The sequence below is a fragment of the Xenia sp. Carnegie-2017 genome, unplaced genomic scaffold (genome assembly GCF_021976095.1).
Source record: "Xenia sp. Carnegie-2017 unplaced genomic scaffold, XeniaSp_v1 HiC_scaffold_2, whole genome shotgun sequence".
NCBI classification, from domain to species: Eukaryota; Metazoa; Cnidaria; class Anthozoa; order Malacalcyonacea; family Xeniidae; genus Xenia; species Xenia sp. Carnegie-2017.
The window spans coordinates 3,846,588-3,870,329 of NW_025813482.1; the positions used below are offsets into that span (position 1 = coordinate 3,846,588).

The following is a 23,742-nucleotide window of genomic DNA, read 5'->3' on the forward strand; positions in this document are numbered from 1 at the left end:
GGTTTTGAGATATTTATTTGTTTATTTGACAGCTTTTTAATAAAATCAACGTCTTTCGTGGGAGATTTGGCCGGTGAAATTTCCACACGCTCATCCCCAAAAAATGGTATAAGATGAACTGAAATACCCCTTTTTTTTTGTCTGGAAAATTGCTAGATCCAACTGCCACGAACCTTTTTCGCATAATTACCTTTAAAATTCAACGGGAAAACACTTTCACCAACTATTTGTTATTCAAACACATGCTTGAAGATGTGAACAGCTTACCCTATCTATGTCACGCTCTCAAACACGCCGTGGAACAAAACGGCAATAAAAAATGACATTTTTAAACTTCCATAAAAAGATAAATAGTCCCTCGAATTGATTTTTTTCTTTTTACAGTCACACCACGCAGTCAAATTTTCTTAAATGAAAGAAAACACGAAGATCATAGTTCCACTTTAACTTTGTCTCTGAGATGTTGGCGGCTCAAGTGAATTTGTTTTAATGTATTTTGAATATTTTACTAGCTTGATCCTAAAAGAAAAATGGATTATCTGGCAAAAGAACAACTAAAGTCATCTGTCGCTCCTGAGTTTCCCGTATGTATTGCCTATTTTGAATAATTTAAGTGGGAATTGTTGGAATTGTGAACAATTTGTATTTCTGTTAAATTTCTATCTTTAGACTTAATGGTGCATTGTGTAATATGAGACAATATATTTTGATATTCACAAATAATAGTTTTTTCCTATTTCTCCAAGAACTATTACTGGTTCCTACTTTCTTCATGCTACTTTTTATAGTTTAACTACAGTCAAGTCTGTAATTTTCTTGTGCTTACTTTCATTGGCCAAAGTTAATCTACAAAATAGTTCAAATACGCATGCCCGACTTCTTCATTCAATCAAAATGAATTATTGCAGAACCAAGATGCTTTTCATGCAAGAATAACGAATGGATTACAGGCTGTCTTGCGAGGCACCAGACAAATTCCATCAAAGAGAGGACCGGAAATCAATGATACATACAATGCTCAAAACAGATTGGAAAATAAATCCTCTGATAATGAAAAAAAGAAACCAGTTGAAATGAAGGGTAAATATCTTGATTTCATCATCATCAGTTTTTTTTATCAAAAAGTATAATGCTGAAATAGAAAAAACTTTAAACGAAATTATTTTCGTGTAATGTTGTTTGTTCAATATTTATACTATCTGGCAAAAATTTCTTGGAGTCTGGAAATATTTTTCTTTATGGTGAATGTTCACATGATTTTGTTTATTTTAATCACTGTTGACGAAGAATTTTGTGCAATGTTGTTATATTTCGAACAATTTAGAGAACAACAAGTCATCCCCGTCATCCCACATGTTCCCCAGTGATCCTGATGATGAAGATTTATTTATGATGTCACCAAGATCCAACAGAACATCTGCCAGTACGGCGTTTTTATCAAAACTATCATCGAAAGTTCGTCATCCAAGTCGAACTGATATCACTGCTTTACAGCAAGTATGTAGAAACTGTGAAATTGTTTTCTTCTGATGTGTAGAAACTGTGCAATTGTTTTCTTCTGATGTGTAGAAACTGTGTATTTGTTTTCTTCTGATGTGTAGAAACTGTGCAATTGTTTTCTTCTGATGTGTAGAAATTGTGCAATTGTTTTCTTCTGATGTGTAGAAACTGTGAAATTGTTTTCTTCTGATGTGTAGAAACTGTGTATTTGTTTTCTTCTGATGTGTAGAAACTGTGCAATTGTTTTCTTCTGATGTGTAGAAACTGTGCAATTGTTTTCTTCTGATGTGCTAATTTGTCCTACTTTACAGAATATTTCATATTTGTTGCAGAATGAAAACTTATTTACATGTGCTCCAAAGCACTTTAATTTACTTTCATATGCAAAAACCAATCGTTGAAATGCCAATATTTTTATTTGAATAGAACTCAGCAAAAAACGACAAGCTAAGTCATGACAAAAACTAGACTAAATCAAACAAAAACATTAGATAAATCGAATAAACGCCATGTAATTTATTTTCTTAGAGAAATTTGTTATTTCTGGAATTTGTGGCTATATAAAATCAAGTTTATTCTATTATTTTTCAAATTTTGTAAAGGCTGAAAAATTATACTTACATAAAATAAATCAATCTCGTCTACAGCTGCGTGAAAACTTAAATAGTTTTAATGGATTGAGAAAAATTTTTTTGAAAATATCTTTGCGGCCTTTTTGAAAAGTATTTGGTACGTATAAAACTTAGTAACTTGATAAAACACCTTTACTCTTCGTTGAACAGTTGTCGTTACTTAAGAATTTTATTTGAATCACCATGTCTATGAATTTAACAGGAACATTTAAACAAGCGTGTGTTTGATATTTTTTAGGACCATGAACGTCTTCAAGATCAAGTCTCTCATTTCAAAGCGGAAGTAGATAAACTTCAGTCAATATCGATCTATTGTGGTTCTAAAATGGACACCTACATAAGTACGATGCTTTCATTTATCACTTTTTTATATAAAATATTGATTGGTGCTTGATGTACTTTTTGGCTTTCACTCCTATAATGCCTGTACGATTATTTACAAAATGGCATTAAATGAGGTTATGGCTGTACGAGATAACTTGTAAACTGGAAAATCCGTAACTTGGTAGTTTGAGTGTTTCTTGATACATATTTACCTCTAAAATATAGTGTCTTTGCTAATGTGCTTATTATTTAGATCATCTACAAGAACAAATAACTCAAGATGAGAAATGTATGGATGTTGTATACTTGTCCTTGGCTGGTCTAAAACAGGTAAAACGATGAGCTGAGAAAGTTGTCTTTTATATATCGATATGCTGATACAATATATTGACAACCTGCATCTTCACTATATGCTTCCAGGTTCGTGACATCTTGAAAGGAACGTTAACATTTCATGGCTCAACAATCGAACAGGATTCCGAATTCAGTCACATCGACACGGCTATTACATCTCTTACACCCAACACAAAAACCTCAAGTGATAATAAGCTACCGAACTCGTTACCAGTTCCTCTACTTGCGGACTACGGGCATTTTCAAAAGCAGAAGGAAGAATTTATCCTAATTGAATCTAGTGAAGGGCAAAACGATGACTGTGGTGCAAATGAAAGGACGTCTGATAACTTTAAACCTGAGAACGTCGATGATATTTCTTCTGACCTTATTGATTAACCAAATCACTTTCACAGAGATTCATCGATGCCAATTGTTACCAATACTTTTGGCGATTATGGCTCAACATAAGGCTTGCGTGATGTAGTCCTGTAAAAAACATCTGTAATTTACTCTCTTCGCTTTCCAAACTTAGTATATTTTGCATGCTTTCTGATTTTCTGCACAACAAAAGCTTGTTCTCCAACAAACAAATATATCTTGTGGCAAGCGATCTTGCCTTTTTACTCTTGTTCCCGCTAAACAACAATCAGTCACACAGGCATTCTCCCATTGCAATCTTTCATCGCCATTAGCTTTTTCACCTATGCGTATGTCTTCTTGTACTGCAATTTATGTTGCTTTTTTCTAATGATTTTCCTTGGTTTTTGGAGGGAAAGGGATTCTGGCGATGGAGAGTTATATTACCAAGGATATAAAGTAGCACTCTTAAATCTTAAAAGTAACCTGGAAGTACTACATCTCTATGCCAATTTGAATACAGTTGATTTGAATACTATTGATTCGAGAACTAGTCATGTTGGATATTAAAAACATTATTTTTGTATAGACTATCGGCCACTCAATGGGAATTAATAATATTCAAAAATAGAATCGTTTCGTTCTTTTTATTTTCTTGTATTGTACTTATCATAATACGAAAAAAACTTTTTTCGATATAACTTATGTTTTTGATTTACTATTTCTTTCTTTAATGAAGATGGGTTTTCTTTGTTTTTACTTCTCCTAAAACTCCTTTCTCGTCGGTCGTCTACATAAAAATACCTACCGTCGTCTCAGCCTGAAGAATAAGGAAGGGGGGTGGGGGGAGTAGGTAGATATCATTTATTCCAGTACATAAAAAATGTTTTGGAGAAATGTCTGCTGCTCCTCCCTTTTGAGCAGTTAAAAGTTTGAAACTTTAAATTGCTTGAAAACATGCATGATCAAATTATAGCCTTTTGTAACAGTTGACCCTATCAAAATTGTATCAACAATAAATTCCTGAAATTCTGTTCTTGCGCTGGCCATTTGCTGTTGTAACTTGTAAAGGCAAGTTTTATGTAAAGTATCTATATTGAGGTTGCTGAGAAAGATGGTTGTTTCTGAAGTTACTGGGCATATTTCAACGAACTTCGTAGTATTGATACAACGTGACCAACTATGGGGCGCCATCTGTTTATCATTTAGTAATTCAACACTGCATTTTTGCTTGATTTATGAGATAAAAAGAATTTTTTATTTTTTGTATCTGTTTACTAGTCGAAATTTTAACCAAATAATTTTGACTCTCAGAAGAACGATTTCTGTGTTTTAAATCTGGAATATAGAAAAGCTTATTCAATAAAATCCTCCTAACTTTCACCAGATTTTACTTTTATATTGAAATATGATCTGATTGTGTGAACCATTTCTCAAAACAATTAGGATTCCAGACAATTTTACATAGAAGTTCCATTTTAGTTAACTGCAAAATATATCGATATTATACACTTATGATTTAAAAACTCCATGGACAATATTCGAAATTTAAATATGAGTTTCAACTTTCAACAAAACAACAGATGCACTTTGTCTTTGACATTATGATGAAATGCTGAAAACTGTGTCATAAAAAGTCTAATGTTTGTTTAATCATTGATCAAATCTTGAGTCTTGACTTGACATCTCATAATTTCACAAAAAAATGTTAGGAAGGCTCAATATATGGCTCTACGCATAAATACGACAAAAATAAATATTAATGTTAGTAATTGGCTTCCATCCAGTGTTCTTTAATCGATGTACCTGGCATGTCATTAGCGTTACCTTCTACAGGTTACTTACTTTTGGTTTGAGTTTGACATTGTCCTGTATTACGTATAGGTAAACTGGAAATATGACTTTTCTTAATGTCAAATCATCAAAAATTTTAATATGGTTTTGAAGGGATGACTGACCCTCACCTCACACTGTTAAAATGATACATGACAAAGATTTAATTTGCAGGGAAAATTGAAAAACGATGTATTTGGATAGATTAAAACAGTTATCCATATTAAGTGAATTTTATTCGACACAATAATAGTTTTTGGAAAAATTGATTGTGAATTCAGTTTTGGTGAAAAGCTTTGCCTGAACAACTGTTTGGCCTGCACCTGCCTTTGGGTCTGTCGCAATTCTGAAGGATGTTTCGTATTCTTATTTTTTGCAGAGCATTTAATTCCTCCCATATCCACCGCTTTCTAAAAAAATGTTCAAGTTTCGCCCCCTACCAGAGCTAATCATAGATCGAAATTTGCGAGTTGTTCAGTAAATTTAAATGTATTCTTTAGCAATTATAATCTCATGAAATTTTCTTAACCAAAAATTTTCAGAAAAGCACGAAGGTTTATTTCTAACATGAAACTTCCAAGATTTTAACATAAATGTAAAAAAACCACCAAGTCACAATTATATGGGCGGGATATTGCTGATTAGACAGTTTTGCATCGTCCGTAAGTCTAGCGAGTACTTCCGATGACGTTCGATATCCGCCACACCTGCAAGTCCATGCCCAATATCAGTATACATTCATACCGTACCCAAGAAAATACTGTATTTTGGCCTTCCATTTACTGGTCTACACTCATCCCAAATCCGCACACAAATCAATCGCCTTTGTCGTGCCGCTTTCCCACACTGTGAAATACGATTCTTCTTTCGATCCACCAAGCGCCTCTCCAGCCTGTTTCCTTTCAAGGACAAAGTGCCCAAAACTCTGAAATCGAATGTTGTCTATTCTTTTAAGTGTCGATGATGCTCCGCATCGTACGTGGGTGAAACCACCCGCCACCTACACACTCGAATTTCAGAGCATTTGCGCATAACCCCTTTGACTGGTAAACCTTCTAAACATCCCTGTCATTCCTCCATACTATCATACCTTAAATCCACAGGACACACCGCCACCTTCGAGGATTTTAAAATACTTTGCTTATGCTCAAACTCACAAGATCTTCTTATTCACGAAAGCCTCTTAATCAATAAAATGAAACCATCTCTTAACGTCCAAGGAAACTCCATTGTCCTTCAGTTGATTTAATCTAATTTCGTCCGTCCTCATGTCTGTATACTTTGTGATTGTTTGTGTTTTGTTTGTTTTTTTGTTTCTTTCGTGTTTCTACTTATCACACGTCATACCATCTTATCCAATATTTACTAACACGTTTTCATCCCACCATTTACTTTAATATTACAAACCTCTTGAAAACACTTGACTCACATAAACGCCCGCAAACAACACAAGAGGCACCGATTAACGTTGAAGACATCGCAAAACAAATAAAACAACGTAGCACCCATAAACCAATCCATAAATTCGAAAAAGAAATCAGACGTGAATACCAACGCTTATACAAATCAAGCCCGGATAACAGCTTTTCATCAATGCCAGTTAGTAAGCAAGAAGTTGACACTGCAATTAAACAAATGAAAGCTGGCAAGGCAGCCGGAATAGACGGTATCTATCCTGACATGATCAAACATTTAGACCCCAATGCGATCAACTGGCTTGCATTATCTCTCTCGGATGTTATTGACAAATCAGGATACCCACAGACTTGGAGAGAAGCTAAAATACTTGCCATCCTCAAACCTGGAAAACCCTCAAACGACCCTTCAAGTTATCGCCCTATTTTTCTGTTGTGTTGTTTTTTTAAACTTCTAGAGAGAATACTGCTGACCAGAATAGCACCCCAACTCTACCCCTATATTCCAATAGAACAAGCAGGCTTTCGACCAGGTAGAGATACCACTGAACAAGTTCTTGCCTTAACGACATACATTGAAATGGGATGTGAAAGAAAACAGAAAACTGGAGCTGTATTTATTGATCTATCTGCGGCTTACGACACGGTATGGCACAACGGTTTAATGTAAAAGTTAGCCAAATGTATCCCTTGTAAGAAAACACTAAAGCTTTTCAACAAAATGTCTGGATCAAAAATTTATCATGTATGTTTGGGTGACAAAATAAGCAAAAAGAGAACTATAAAAAACGATGTTCCCCAAGGTTCAGTTCTAGCTATAGATGTTCAACATCTATATCAGTGACTTACCACAGACCACCTCTCTCAAACTTGGCTACGCTGATGACTTCGTTTTATCACACCAATCTAGAGATATTAAACAAATTAAAGAAACCCTCAGCCATGACACAACAAAACTAAAAATTTTTTTCAACAAGTGGTACCTAAAGATGAACACAACAAAAACTGTAAGCACCCTCTTCCACTTGGACAATCACAAGGCAAATCTACAACTTGCAATACGTGTAGGCAACTCCAAATTACCATATGACTCATCTCCAAAATACCTGGGTGTGACTTTAGATCGCTCACTAACATACAAACAGCACATTGAAAACACTGCCACAAAACTGCGAAAACGAAATGGCATAATTAAAAAACTGGCAGGAACATCGTGGGGCGCCACTCCAACGGTACTTAGGACATCATCTCTTGCCCTATCATACAGTGTTGCAGAATATTGTGCTCCAGTTTGGTCTCGCTCTAAACACGTCAATAAGTTAGATGTATTGCTAAATGACACGATGCGAACAATTTCCGGAACATTAAAATCAACCCCAACCCCTTGGCTACCTGTAATGAGTGCTATAGCTCCACCTAACATACGCAGACAGGAAGCAACACAGAAACAACATCGTCGCATTGAAAATACACAAATTGACACTCCACTAAAAACTATTATCCAGTCTGCCCCAACTACTTCGAGACTTAAATCACGAAAACCTTTTCATAACTCCAAGATTGAATCGTTTGACCTCAACAATACATGGAAGGAACAATGGTCCGAAAATAAACCAAGGGGTACTGATTTAATTAAAGATCCCACAAATGTCCCTCTCCCTGGTTTCAGGAAGCTAACTCGTAAACAATTGAGGACTTGTAACCGAATAAGATCGAAACAGGGCAGAACAGCAAACAACCTATACCGATGGGGCTACAAAGACTCACCAACTTGCCCATCATGTAACGCCACCAACCAGAATATGGACCATATCATCCTGCAATGTCCGTTCACACGCATTGAAGGCGGCTACGCAACAGTGCATAAAGCAGATGATGACTTCGCAAGCTGGCTTGATAAGACACACATACGAAACTACTACATTTAATATTATGTAAATAGCTATTATATATATATCCCTCTATACTTGTAATTCAATATTGTCTGATGATGTCTTGAGAGTCAAGACGAAACGTTACACTTTTATGCATTAAATGGCTCTTTTAAAAGCACTTTGCTGGGCTTTGATATTTATATTTAAACTTCGCTTTCCGCCCGGTATATCCCTGGTCACAGTATACATAACTCAAATTCACTCTAGAAAGTGAATTATGCCATCGTGAAATGTATCAACTGTGAATGTGAGATTGGCATCAAAACTCTTAAATTTCGATAAGACAGCGGAAATATTGGAGGGTTTGATCAAAACAAGCGTGTCATCAACGTAACGGTTGTAGAATTTTATTGTGCCATCATTAATGAGATCGGAAACTATTAATTTTTCAAATTCGGTTAAAATTATATTAGCAAGGACAGGTCCTAATGAGGAACCCATAGAAACGCCGTCTTTTTGGGTGTAAATGGTGTTATTAAAAGAAAAGGCAGTTTTGTTGCAGCAATCTAATATGAGATTGTTTAATGTAGACTTTTTTAAAGTTGTTGAAATTATGTGTTCATCGTAAATGCGGTCTAAAATGATTTTGACTGTGCGAGACAATGGAACGTTGGTAAAAAGGGATTCAACGTCGAATGAAACAAGTCGATAGCCTTCAGTGAACAGATGTTTAGGAATGTTATTAATATTAGTTACGGCGTCAAAAGAGTCAGAAAGGGAAAAGGAATTTAGAGTGAGAGGATATAGTAGGGAAGATAAAAATTTGCCAACGTTGTAGTGAGGAATGTTGGTAGTGTCAATTATTGGTCTGAATTTTGGTAAAGTATCATATTAGGCCGTATTCTATGGTGGATTTTTGTTCAGGTTGAGATGCAGAAATTCATGACTAAGTAAAAACAACATAGATGTACTGATATGTACTCACTTAATATGAATCTGCCTGTTTACACCCCGAAAACTTGCAACCAAGAGAGCTAGAGCCATCATAAATTCGACATTTATTTTCTATATCCGCCATATTGTTTTGTGTGAACTTCGCTAAATTTGCTGGCTAATATTTAAAAATGGGTGCTACATTATGATTAAGGATCAATCTTTCTAAGTTAATTTGTAATGATATGCTTAGCTTTTAATCTTCCATAGCTGCTTGATGGACAAAAAGACGAAAAAATGGAAAAACAATTCTTGAAATTGAATTGCGAAGGAGTCTTTCATCTTTGGTGTATATAATATAACGAAAATAAATTGGCACATGAGATTGCGTAGTCAGAAACCCTTGGTCATCATCTAGCTCCTGCTGTACACAATAGAACATTTCATTGAAATCGTTTATGAAGTTGTCATGTGTATCGTCGGCATTATCGTAATCGCTATCATCACACTCATCCGGCTCTTTTATTGGGCCGTCATTTTCAGAGGCGTCGTTACTGCAGTCAGAACAACCGCAAATGTCAGTACATTGCAAATCAGACTTCACGCACGAGCATCTAAGATTCTTGCAACCAGCTTTACACTAGCATGCTACGCACTCAATAAGTGTATCTGGAGCAGAAGGTCCAGTCATCCAAAGATTAGAATCTCTAACTGACCATTTTTCATGTGCCGTCCATGCCTCACAGGAGGTTGAACATTAATATGCGATTGCAAACTATTCTTCCTGATGGCTGTTTGGTAGTTGGCTCTCTTAATGTGCAAAAGCAGGCTATCTGCATTCGGGGGAAGGCATTCGTCACAACACTTGCCTTGAACTCTTATCACCCTAAAGAATACATACAAATTTATTTAAAGAAAGCACTACTTGCTCAGGAAGATCAGATGTCAAACCAAGTACTTTAAATGTTTCGATAAATCGTGGTTATCACGGTTTCCTTTTCCCTTTTCCTGTAAAGGCACTCGTAGAATCGCAGCCTATGCCGAAAAAAGAAATTATACCAATTGTAGATTATTTGTAGCGCATGAGGCTTTTTACTTTTCATTTTATGGTGATGAAACCTTGTTTTTTTCAACTATGCAAAGAAAAAATTACAAGGTTTTATGGATGTTTGCAGTGACACTGATTTGGAATGAACTGGCTGCGATGTGACATCTTCCTCACTTATCTCTGATTCATCTTCGGTAGCGTCAGTCTTGTCATTATTGCTAAGAAACCTTCCTGCCATATCACCTTTACACAGGCCTTCAGCATACACTATTTCCTTCATATTGCGGACTTTCGGAGTAAAGAATACAAGCTGCGGAAACCTGTCTAGCGAACGTAATTGAACATTCCTCACCATCAGTAAGACAACAAAAGTAAAATCATATTGTAGGTAGATTAAATACAGAACATTACGCTGTTACAAAACAGGTATTGGAATACCTATAAATATTGGTTTATTTGTTACATTATTTACCGATTGAGTGACGAAGGATTTTCTTGCTTGCATATTATGCATATTGATGGCAAAACTGCTTTAGTTCTGATCGGAGGTTTAGAACTGTAATGATAAAACTAGGATGATCGTAGCAGTTTCGTGGGAGGCTCACTTACATCTGTCGACTTATCTTCTTGTATATAGTTTCATTGACAGTGGCTGCTGAAGCTTCAAACATTTTGCTCATTCTTTTTTCAGCCCGTCTAATCAGGCCGACATTGGTGAACTTTGCATAGCAATTCCTATGGTACTTTAAGTCTCCACGGTACTCAGCCATAGACTGAATTTTTTTCATCAAATTTTTGTTCTTTTCAGCGATGTCTCTCTGCTCACCTCGGTAAAATCAGTCAATAGCCCATGTTCACTTTTAAAATGGATTACACATCCCCGCAAGCTGGCCATTTTGTTGTTTTGATCATTGTGCACCCGCAATTTTTGCTATATTTTCAGCAGTTTCACAAATAAAACCAGATGGCGACAGGTAAAGCTTTAAACGAATATTAAGAAACTTTGAAGTACTGAAACATCAAAGATTGCAATTTCAAGAGATGCAAACAATTCAAATCATATTCAGTCAGTAAAAATAAGTAGTTTTCTGTGATTTTTATGTAGTCGTGAATTTCGGCATTTAGAAATCATTTTTTAGCACATTTTCTTCATACAGAATACGTCGTATATTTCTTGTGTGTTTTTGGTAAACCATGTTCTCTACCAAATTGTGCTGTAACAGGTTTAAGATAGTGAAATTGTTCGTCAGTAATTTCACCACGTTTGTTTAGTTTACGAAGGTAGTTTTGAAGAGAATGAAGTCTGGTTAGTGTCGAATTCACTCGAACACTCATTATCTTAAAAGCAAACAAGCGAGGTGAATCATGTTGCAGTGACTTTATTTCAAATTCTAATCAACATATGCGTGTTATAAGTTGTCAATCGATTAAAATGTCTGTTTTAAACGTATTATATAAATTTGGTTTTTTTACACTTTGTTTATGCTATAAAATTGAGCAAATTGACATAAAAACTACAAATGCAAAGGTGTTTTCGGGAAGGGAAGATTCTAGAGTTTGGCTACAGTTTGACTTTACACAGTGGAAAGGTTTCTCCTGGACGGGATTTTTCAGGCCAACCAACGTAAGTATGTTGTCATCACATAATTTTGGTTAATTTGGACCCTGTACAACCTTTGTAAATTGTATTGTGTTAAAATCTCTATGTATTATTTGCTATATGAAATATGCAAGGCGCCAGCCAACCTTATAGATACTCTTTAGTAAAATACAATCTTGATTCATTCATCAGAACCGGTTGTTGTAATCATATTGCAGGCTCTTTTGATGTGCGATTTCAGTATATCATAAGAACTAAACGAAGTCGAAGTGGTGGGCGAGTCAAAGAAATTGCATTCATTTTGCATTTCACTTTGCTACATGAAATATGCAAGGCGCCAGCCAACCGTATAGATACTCTTTAGTAAAATACAATCTTGATTCATTCATCAGAACCGGTTGTTGTAATCATATTGCAAGCTCTTTTGATGTGCGATTTCAGTATATCATAAGAACTAAACGAAGTCGAAGTGGTGGGTGAGTCTTTCGTGTCGAAGTGGTGGGCGAGTCGCGATTGAACGGTTTGAACTGGGTGACGTGAGTTTGGAAGGTGTATCGGAGTTTAAATATCTGGGCAATGTGTTAAATGATGGTGGAGGGTGCGAGCGAGCGGCGAGGAACAGAGTTCAAGCAGCGTGGTGGAGTTTTAGAGAGTTGTCGGGAATGTTGTGCGGAAAGTCGACTTCGTTGAAGCAGAAGGGAGAATTGTACAAGGCATGTGTTAGAAGTGTTTTGGGATATGGAGCAGAGTGTTGGGCGCCGAAAGCAGATGACCTGAGAAGATTGGCGTCGACGGAAAGGAGAATGCTTAGGATGATGTGTGGTGTAACGTTGATGGATAGGATTCGAAGTGAAGAGATTAGAGAAAGAGTTGGTGTTGAGTGTATCGAGAATTGGGTAAGGCGCCAGCGTTTGAGGTGGTTTGGGCATGTGGAAAGGAGGGAAGAAAGTGCTGAAATTCGTAGAACGTTGCATATGAATGTTGATGGAGTCCGCAAACAAGGTAGACCGAGAAGGAGATGGATGGATGCTGTTCACAGTGATATGAAGGCGATGGGTATAACGAGAGATATGGCGAGAGATAGAGACGTTTGGCGTAGAAAAGTTCATGGACCGGTCAACCCCCCTGGCGGGGATTAATACTGGCCGGTATACAAATGTTGTTTGTTTGTTTGTTTGTTTTATAAGAACTAAACGAAGTAATGTCCATCCTGTGATACCCATTCCCATACTATAATTTATAAAAAATTGCTACTTTCAATTCTCCTTATACAGAAAACGTCTTTCATTGATATCTTAATTGCTTTGATCGTCATATTTGAGGATGTGACCAAGTTCCTGTACTCTAACAAAACGTCCATCTACATTTGACAAGTTCAGCTCCCTCTGTAATTTGTTGCCTGCACAATTGTAAATATTTTGAATAATCTTAGCAAAACTGGATCAATGACAAATGACGCCCATGGCTTTGCGTGTATTTCAAACTTGGTATAAACTTTATAACTTTATTTCCTTGATCACCATAAGTGTAATAATGAATGATTTGACAACAGATCATTTAAAACATTAAACTTTATTTAATGCTAGGAAGAGCCCTGGGTGGTTTACTATTATTTCAAAGACAGATATATTGTTAAGGCTTTTGGGTATTGTATTTTTTTAGCCATTTAGATCATTTCATTTCTTGTCTTTTTGCATTCAGCCAGTCAGCCATGTACTTCTGGCTCCGAAGTAAATTTTTTGGATTTATTTGAAACCACTTTTAGACTTCAGCTAAACAATCACATTCACAATGATTTTCTGTAATATGTTGTACACTGTATCTCTATCATAATGTCATGTGACACTGGTTACAAATTAAGGTGGAAAAAGTGCATCACAATTTTTGCAACTAAATATTCTAACTCCCCCCTCTCTGGAATATAAATCGTATCTTTTCTTGTTTCATATCTCATGGGATAGTAAAAGGCTGATATAACTAAAAAGGAAGATTTGACGAAGTACAACACTTATAGTTGATAAATGTTTATAGAAGCATAAAAACCAGTCAAAAATTAGTTTTCCAAGGTTTATCTTTTATGAATATAAATGCTCCTCTGTTATCTTTTAAGTGAATATGTATTTGATTTACATATGTATTTGCCTTGCTATAAACACATTTTATCACAACAGAAGCAAGTACATGTAATAACAGTGAAAAATTATTCCAGCACAAAAGATCACATGAAAAGTATTGCAGCCTAACAACCCACAACCCCTCACAGTTTCCTGCAAATGGATCTAAATGGGAAGTCGGCATTAAAATAATGTAATTAGAGTTATAGTGTGCCAATAAGATAACCAGCCGCCACCTCTCCACACAGATTAAAGAGCATACGACTTTTGATAAAATTTCTCACATATTCAAACACCTCTTCTCATCACCTCACTGCAAATCTAAATACTCACAATCCTGCTTTCGTATATTAAACAGTGCCCACACTACTTCTTTAAAACTAAAAGAAGCACTGTACATCAAAAAACTCAAGTCTAATCTTAACATACAAATTCAACATCTCTAATCATTACATATTGTAAATAATTTCCGCTTCCACCCCTTTTGTCTATACACATGTCTTGTATCACATTTCTTTATATATTAACTCCATTCAAATATCCATTCATTATACCACACTGAAGATGGCATAAGTTTGCCGAAACATGCTTGCAATAAAAAATGTAAAAATAGTTGTTGTTTACGTTAAATGCAACAAAGAAAAAACTTGTTATTTACTTTATTTTGCAAACCTGCAGTTTAATTTAAATATTATTCATGTTTTAGTGTATTTTAATGAAAATAGCCCCTAACTCGATGACAATGTCATAAAATAAAACATAATCCATAGAAATGCATCTTCTAAACTCAAATTTTAGTTACAGTTATGTGTTCTTTGGACTACGTTTTATTAAATAAATAAAAACATCTTAAACTCATTTTTTGAACTTAACTTTCGCCTTTGATTCTGTAGCATGTGTTGTCATATTTTGGAAATAAGCAAACACAATATCAAATATTTTAACACTCCAAATTTCTTTGTCTAGAAGGGAACTCATATAACAGAATTAATCTATCTCAGTATAACTATCATTTTTAATAGCATGGCAAAATGTATATTGTAATATGAGAACCAGATGTGACTGCCTAATAAATATGTGGGTTCGGTAGTCTCTTTAAAATATTTATGTTTCAATATATTTATTCTAATTATATTGCATGTGACAAACACATTTGTTATGAATTTTTTTTCAGAATTTTTGTTGGTGCACCTGAGTTTGAAGAAAATGGGGAAAAAGGGGGACGTTTGTTTGAGTGTTTGGTTGATGGTTCGTCTTGTACAGCGCAATCTTTTGAATCACGTTAGTAAGATTGATTTAATAATAATGACAACGATGATGAGAGAGTTACTGAATGTACAACAGAATATGCAAAGTTCTAAAATAGTGCAGATGAACTGACAATGAATTGTCACAGATTCTTGTTGACCAGCAAACTTCTTGTCCTACCGGTCATTTTGACTACCGTGAAATTGGCACCACATTGGGCACCACATTCAACACAACATTCATCACAACATTCATCACCACATTCAACTAAAATTTATCATTCAAAATGATAAATCAAAAAATCGTCTTTAAAACACGTTTTCCATCAAATACAACAGTAAAAAATAATTCTTAACTGTTTATTACTATTTTACAGTCCTTAAACATCACAAAAAATGTATAAAAGTCAAGAAATTGAAGAAAACACTAAGATTTATATTACAGTGTACTTTCCATTTCTCTTAAATAGCCTATAATTTAAAAACTACACGGTAGAATTTTTTTAAACTTGGCCAGAATATAGATAATTATATTGTCTAAAATATATCCAAAATCTGGAGGTGGCACAAAAATAAATGATAGAAAATCATCGACAAAGTCGGATGACACGAATGCGCGTAATATAATCTTATATATTTAAGTTAAGAATTCCGGTTCTTTAACAAACAAAGCCTTATAAATAAAAACTACACGGTAGAATTTTTTAAACTTGGCCATATTGTAGATATTCTTATTGTCTATGACATATCCAAAATCTGGAGGTGGCACAAAAAAATAAATGATAGAAAATCATCGACAAAGTCGGATGACACGAATGCATGTAATATGATCTTATATAATTACGTTTAGAATTCGGTTCTAAAACAAACAAAGCCTTATAAATAAAAACTACACGGTAGAATTTTTTAAACTTGGCCAGAATATAGATAATTATATTGTCTAAAATATATCCAAAATCTGGAGGTGGCACAAAAATAAATGATAGAAAATCATCGACAAAGTCGGATGACACGAATGCGCGTAATATAATCTTATATAATTAACTTCCTATATCCATGTAATTTTTCAAACAAAGGCCTATAAATAAAAAACTACACGGTAGAATTTTTTTAAACTTGGCCAGAATATAGATAATTATATTGTCTAAAATATATCCAAAATCTGGAGGTGGCACAAAAAATAAATGATAGAAAATCATCGACAAAGTCGGATGACACGAATGCGCGTAATATAATCTTATATATTTAAGTTAAGAATTCCGGTTCTTTAACAAACAAAGCCTTATAAATAAAAACTACACGGTAGAAATTTTTAAACTTGGCCATATTGTAGATATTCTCATTGTCTAAATATATCCAAAATCTGGAGGTGGCACAAAAAAATAAAAGAAATAATATTCCTTGAGAATGTACTCTGGTATAAACCGTGAAGTTGGCACCACATTCGACAAACAGCTCTATAGCTAAAAAACTACACGGTAGAATTTTTTTAAACTTGGCCAGAATATAGATAATTATATTGTCTAAAATATATCCAAAATCTGGAGGTGGCACAAAAAAATAAATGATAGAAAATCATCGACAAAGTTGGATGACACGAATACGCGTAATATAATATTATATAATAACTTCCTATATCCATGTAATTTTTCAAAGAAAGGCCTATAAATAAAAAACTACACGGTAGAATTTTTTTAAACTTGGCCATATTGTAGATATTTTTATTGTCTATAACATATCCAAAATCTGGAGAGTGCACAAAAATATAAAAGGAATAGTATTCCTTGAGAATAAACCGTGAAGTTGGCACCACATTCGACAAACAGCTCTATAGCTAAAAAACTACACGGTAGAATTTTTTTAAACTTGGCCATATTGTAGATATTCTTATTGTCTATGACATATCCAAAATCTGGAGGTGGCACAAAAAAATAAATGATAGAAAATCATCGACAAAGTCGGATGACACGAATGCATGTAATATGATCTTATATAATTACGTTTAGAATTCCGGTTCTAAAACAAACAAAGCCTTATAAATAAAAAACTACACGGTAGAATTTTTTTAAACTTGGCCAGAATATAGATAATTATATTGTCTAAAATATATCCAAAATCTGGAGGTGGCACAAAAAAATAAATGATAGAAAATCATCGACAAAGTCGGATGACACGAATGCGCGTAATATAATCTTATATAATTAAGTTAAGAATTCCGGTTCTTTAACAAACAAAGCCTTATAAATAAAAACTACGGTAGAAATTTTTAAACTTGGCCATATTGTAGATATTCTTATTGTCTATAACATATCCAAAATCTGGAGGTGGCACAAAAAAATAAATGATAGAAAATCATCGATAAAGTCGGATGACACGAATACGCGTAATATAATCTTATATATTTAAGTTAAGAATTCCGGTTCTTTAACAAACAAAGCCTTATAAATAAAAAACTACACGGTAGAAATTTTTTAAACTTGGCCATATTGTAGATATTCTTATTGTCTATAATATATCCAAAATCTGGAGGTGGCACAAAAAATAAAAGAAATAATATTCCTTGAGAATGTACTCTGGTATAAACCGTGAAGTTGGCACCACATTCGACAAACAGCTCTATAGCTAAAAAACTACACGGTAGAATTTTTTAAAACTTGGCCAGAATATAGATAATTATATTGTCTAAAATATCCAAAATCTGGAGGTGGCACAAAAAAATAAATGATAGAAAATCATCGACAAAGTCGGATGACACGAATGCGCGTAATATAATCTTATATAATTAACTTCCTATATCCATGTAATTTTTCAAACAAAGGCCTATAAATAAAAACTACACGGTAGAATTTTTTAAACTTGGCAGAATATATAGATAATTATATTGTCAAATATATCAAAATCTGGAGGTGGCACAAAAAATAAATGATAGAAAATCATCGACAAAGTCGGATGACACGAATGCGCGTAATATAATCTTATATTTAATTTAAGAATTCCAGTTCTTTAACAAACAAAGCTATAAATAAAAACTACGGTAGAAATTTTTAAACTTGGCCATATTGTAGATATTCTCATTGTCTAAAACATATCCAAAATCTGGAGGTGGCACAAAAAAATAAATGATAGAAAATCATCGATAAAGTCGGATGACACGAATGCGCGTAATATAATCTTATATATTTAAGTTAAGAATTCCGGTTCTTTAACAAACAAAGCCTTATAAATAAAAAACTACACGGTAGAAATTTTTTAAACTTGGCCATATTGTAGATATTCTTATTGTCTATAATATATCCAAAATCTGGAGGTGGCACAAAAAAATAAAAGAAATAATATTCCTTGAGAATGTACTCTGGTATAAACCGTGAAGTTGGCACCACATTCGACAAACAGCTCTATAGCTAAAAACTACGGTAGAATTTTTTAAACTTGGCCAGAATATAGATAATTATATTGTCTAAAATATCAAAATCTGGAGGTGGCACAAAAAATAAATGATAGAAAATCATCGACAAAGTCGGATGACACGAATACGCGTAATATAATCTTATATTATTAACTTCCATATCCATGTAATTTTTTCAAAGAAAGGCCTATAAATAAAACTACACGGTAGAAATTTTTTAAACTTGGCCAGAATATAGATAATTATATTATCAAAATATCAAAATCTGGAGAGTGCACAAAAAATAAGATTGTAGAAAATCATCGACAAGTCGGATGACACGAATGCATGTAATATGATCTATATAATTACGACTTTGTCGTAATTACGACTATGTCATCCGACTTTATCGATGATTTTCTATCATGACATTGCCCACCTCAGATTTTGGATATAATACAGACAATGAGAATATCTACAATATGGCCAAGTTTGAAATTTCTACATCTTCAATTTATTTAAACTTTGTTGTTAAAGGGCCGGAATTCTTGGCTTGAAGTATGTAAGATTTGTATTGCGCATTTCATTATCCGGCTTTGTCGATGATTTTCTATCATTTATTTTGTGTACCTCGAATTTTGGATATGAACGATATGGTATCATATTCTGGCCAAATTTTAAAAGTGTGGACACAGCTATGGCTTTGTTTGATCGTGTGTAACTCGTTTATACCAGGTACATTCTTTCGAAATGACTATGGCACGACCTTTTCTTGTGCCACCTCCAGATTTGGTATATTATGAACAATGCTACCAATATGGCCAGTTTAAATTTCTGCCGTAGTGATTTTATTTATGAGCTTTGTTTGTTGAGAACCGAATTCTTAACTTAAAATATATGAATATGTGCGGTCGTGTCATCGACTTTATCGATGATTTTCTTTTTATTCTCTCAATTTTGGTTATGTTGAACAATGAATATCTACAATATGGCCGGATTTAAAAATCTACCGCGTAATATTTTATTTATGAGCTTTGTTGTTGAAACCACAGCAAATGAATTATATTACGCGCGTAAATGTCGTCGACTTTGTCGATGATTTTCTTTATCATTTACTGTGCCAGCCTTGATTTTGGATATATTGCAATATTATCTATATTCTGGCAGGTTAAAAATTACTGCCGTCAATTTTTGTTACAATTTGTTTAATTACGTAGTTATAAGGAAGTTAATTATAAGATTACGCGTCGTGTCGTCCATTTTGTCGATGATTTTCTATGTTATTTTTGTTATCCACCTCGGAATTTTGATATGACACGAACAATATTGTCTATATTCTGGCCAGTTTAAAGAACTGCCGTGTTCAGTTTTATTTATGGGCTTTGTTTGTTTTAGGCCGGATTCAAACGTAATATAAGTCATATACATGCATTCGTATTAAATCCGACTTTGTCGATGATTTTCTATCATTGTTTTTGTTATACCCTCCAGATTTGTGTAGATTCATGAACAATAAATATCTACAATGGCTTCAAGTTCAAAAATGATTTTGTTATGAGCCTTTGTTTTGCTAAAGTTATGGACATGGGAGTTGGTGATTATATTTGTATTGCGGCGTATTCGTCATCCGACTTTTGTCGATGATTTTCTATCATTATTTTGTGTCCACCTCAGATTTGAATATGTCATGAACTGACAATAAGATATCTACAATGGCCAAGTTTAAAAATTCACGTGGTTTTTATTTATAAGTCTTTGTTTGTTAAAGAACCGAATTATTAACTTATTTATGTGTATTGCGGCGCATTTGAGTCATCCAACTTTGCGATGTTTCTTATCATTTATATTTTGATATGTTTTGGATATATTTTAGACAATATAAAAATTCTATAATATACGGGTTTTAAAAATTTTCTTTAGGCTTTTGTTTGTCGAGGAAAATATTGATGCCAACTTTCTGGTTTATCTCAAGGTACTATTTACATATTTTGTGCACTCTCAATTTTGGTATGTTATAGACAATAAATATCTATCCAATATGGTAGAATTTAAAAATCTACCGTGTAATTTTATTTATAAACTTTTGTTTGTTAAAGAACGGAATCTACTTAAATATATGAATATATTACGCGCATTCTCATCAAATCGATGATTTCTATCATTGTTTTCAATCCAATTTTGGATATATTTTGGAAATATTATCTCTGGCCAAGTTTTCTACCGTGTTTAGTTTATTTATAAGGCTTTGTTTGTTTTGGGAACCGAATTCTGGCGTAATTTATGAAGATCATATTGCATGCATTCGTATTATCCGACACGATCATTTTCTATCATTTATTTTTGTGCCACCTCCAGATTTTGGATATGTTATGAACAATAAAATATCTACTGTATGGCCAGTTAAAATTCTATGTGGTTTATTTATGAACCTTTGTTTGAAAATTACCTGGACATAGGAAGTTAATTATTAAATATTATATTACGCGTATTCGTGTCATCCGACTTTGTCGATGATTCTATCATTATTTTTATGCCACCTCAGATTTGGATATATTACAGACAATATAATTATCTATATTCTGGCCAAGTTTAAAAAATCTACCGTGTAGTTTTAACTATAAACTGTTTGTCGATGTGGTGTAACTTCACGGTTTATACCAGGTACATTCTCAGGAATATTATTTCTTTTATTTTCTTGTGCCACCTCCAGATTTTGGATATATTTTGAAATGAGAATATCTACAATATGGAAGTTTCAAAATTTCTACCGCGTAGTTTTTATTTATAAGGCTTTGTTTGTTAAAGAACCGGAATTCTTAACTTAAATATATAAGATTATATTACGCGCATTCGTGTCATCCGACTTTGTCGATGATTTTCTATCATTTATTTGTGCCACCTCCAGATTTTGGATATATTTAGACAATATAATTATCATATTCTGGCCAGAAGTTTAAAAAAATTCTACCGTGTAGTTTTATTTATAGGCCTTTGTTTGAAAAATTACATGGATATAGGAAGTTAATTATATAAGATTATATTACGCGCATTCATGTCATCCGACTTTGTCGATGATTTTCTACAACTTATTTTTTTGTGCCACCTCCAGATTTTGGATATATTTTAGATAATATAATTATCTATATTCTGGCCAAGTTTAAAAAATTTCTACCGTGTAGTTTTTTATTTATAGGCCTTTCTTTGAAAAATTACATGGATATAGGAAGTTAATTATATAAGATTATATTACGCGCATTCGTGTCATCCGACTTTGTCGATGATTTTCTATCATTTATTTTTTTGTGCCACCTCCAGATTTTGGATATACTTTAGACAATATAATTATCTATATTCTGGCCAAGTTTAAAAAAATTCTACCGTGTAGTTTTTTATTTATAAGGCTTTGTTTGTTTTAGAACCGGAATTCTAAACGTAATTATATAAGATCATATTACATGCATTCGTGTCATCCGACTTTGTCGATGATTTTCTATCATTTATTTTTTTGTGCCACCTCCAGATTTTGGATATGTCATAGACAATAGAATATCTACATGGCCAAGTTTAAAAAATTCTACCGTGTAGTTTTTAGCTATAGAGCTGTTTGTCGAATGTGGTGCCAACTTCACGGTTAATACCAGAGTACATTCTCAAGGAATATTATTCCTTTATTTTTTGTGCCTCCGATTTTGGATATGTCATAGACAATAAGAATATCTACAATGGCCAAGTTTAAAAATTTCTACCGTGTAGTTTCTATTTATAAGGCTTTGTTTGTTAAAGGCCGGATTCTTAACTTAAATATATAAGATTATATTACGCGCCGTGTCATCCGACTTTGTCGATGATTTTCTATCATTTATTTTTTGTACCACCTCCAGATTTTGGATATATTTTAGACAATATAATTATCTATATTCTGGCCAAGTTTAAAAATTCTACCGTGTAGTTTTAAATTATAGGCTATTTAAGAGAAATGGAAAGTACACTGTAATATAAATCTTAGTGTTTTCTTCAATTTCTTGACTTTTATATACATTTTTGTGATGTTTATGGACTGTAAAATAGTAATAAACAGTTAAAATTATTTTACTGTTTGTATTTGATGGAAAACGTGTTTTAAAGACGATTTTTGATTTATCATTTTGAATGATAAATTTTAGTTGAATATGGTGATGAATGTTGTGATGAATGTTGTGTTGAATGTGGTGCCCAATGTGGTGCCAATTTCACAGTAGTGTCATGACTGTTGTATTTTTATATGCTTACCCACTTTTAGTAATGTAGTACGTAAGTTAATAATGCAAATGCATGGTAATGTCAAATACAAGTCACTGTTGCCTTAAAAAATATTTTGCATTATTTGTGGTGACAGTTATTTATTTTAGTACATGGTCAAAAACAACTTTGACCCAGCTAGAGAGTTGATTGTTCATCTTGACAGAATGCCACATGGCAATTTTTGAGTATATTACTTGGTTTCAGTATGTTTTACAACCTTCTAGTGCCAGGAAGTTGGGAGAGAAGGAACAACCAATGGCTAGGTGCAACCACTTATTCTAATGGAAAGAAGTTGTTGTAAGTTTCTTGTAACTTCACTCAGTTTAAACCTTTAAAGTTAAAAAATTTCATTATAACTTTCTTTTTTATAACCCCCATAATGCCATTATTTTGAAGTTTTCATTTTATTCTTTCGAAATTTTCATGAACCCATTCCCCCCAGATAGTTTTTATTTTAAATCATTGTGAACAGCTCTGTATTAACATTATTTCCTTTAGAAATTATGTTAAATTTTGTTAAAATCATCAAAACAGGGCCATTGACTATAAGTTTAATTACATACATAATGGCTATCAAAATTCTTCAATCACAGAAATGTAAGAATTGCAGTTTTGGAATAGTTTAGTACAAGATTAAAGTTTATTAAGTCAGCGACATGTTTAGAAATATCTCTCATTTGTGGGACAAGTGATAAGGTCAAATCTGCCACCTCACACGGTTTTGTGTTGTCATATTATTTTCACTTAAGTCTTATGTTCTTACGATTTAGCACTCATTTCAAATGATCTTTGTCGTATATTCTTTATACATAGAATATTGTATTTTTTAGTAGTATGCAATATTGATTTTGAAGTCAAATGAA

At 33.5% G+C, this 23,742-nt stretch overlaps 2 protein-coding genes across 2 annotated transcripts in view; both read left to right on the forward strand.

The window, feature by feature from the left end:
• The first annotated feature begins 342 nt into the window (after positions 1-342).
• On the forward strand, positions 343-3,782 carry LOC124440221 (TBC1 domain family member 5-like). Its single transcript, XM_046990547.1, has 6 exons — positions 343-584; positions 909-1,080; positions 1,325-1,497; positions 2,371-2,473; positions 2,710-2,786; positions 2,877-3,782. Exons 1-6 carry the CDS (start codon positions 531-533, stop codon positions 3,186-3,188), a joined length of 891 nt encoding a protein of 296 aa, XP_046846503.1. The 5' UTR covers positions 343-530; the 3' UTR covers positions 3,189-3,782.
• A 7,883-nt stretch (positions 3,783-11,665) lies between these two features.
• LOC124440217 (integrin alpha-4-like) overlaps positions 11,666-23,742 on the forward strand; it is a 98,067-nt gene continuing 85,990 nt past the window's right edge. Inside the window, exons 1-2 of the mRNA XM_046990541.1 lie at positions 11,666-11,876; positions 15,141-15,247. Of these exons, the coding sequence (XP_046846497.1) occupies positions 11,773-11,876; positions 15,141-15,247 (211 nt within the window). The 5' untranslated portion in view covers positions 11,666-11,772. The remainder of the gene's footprint in view (positions 11,877-15,140; positions 15,248-23,742) is intronic.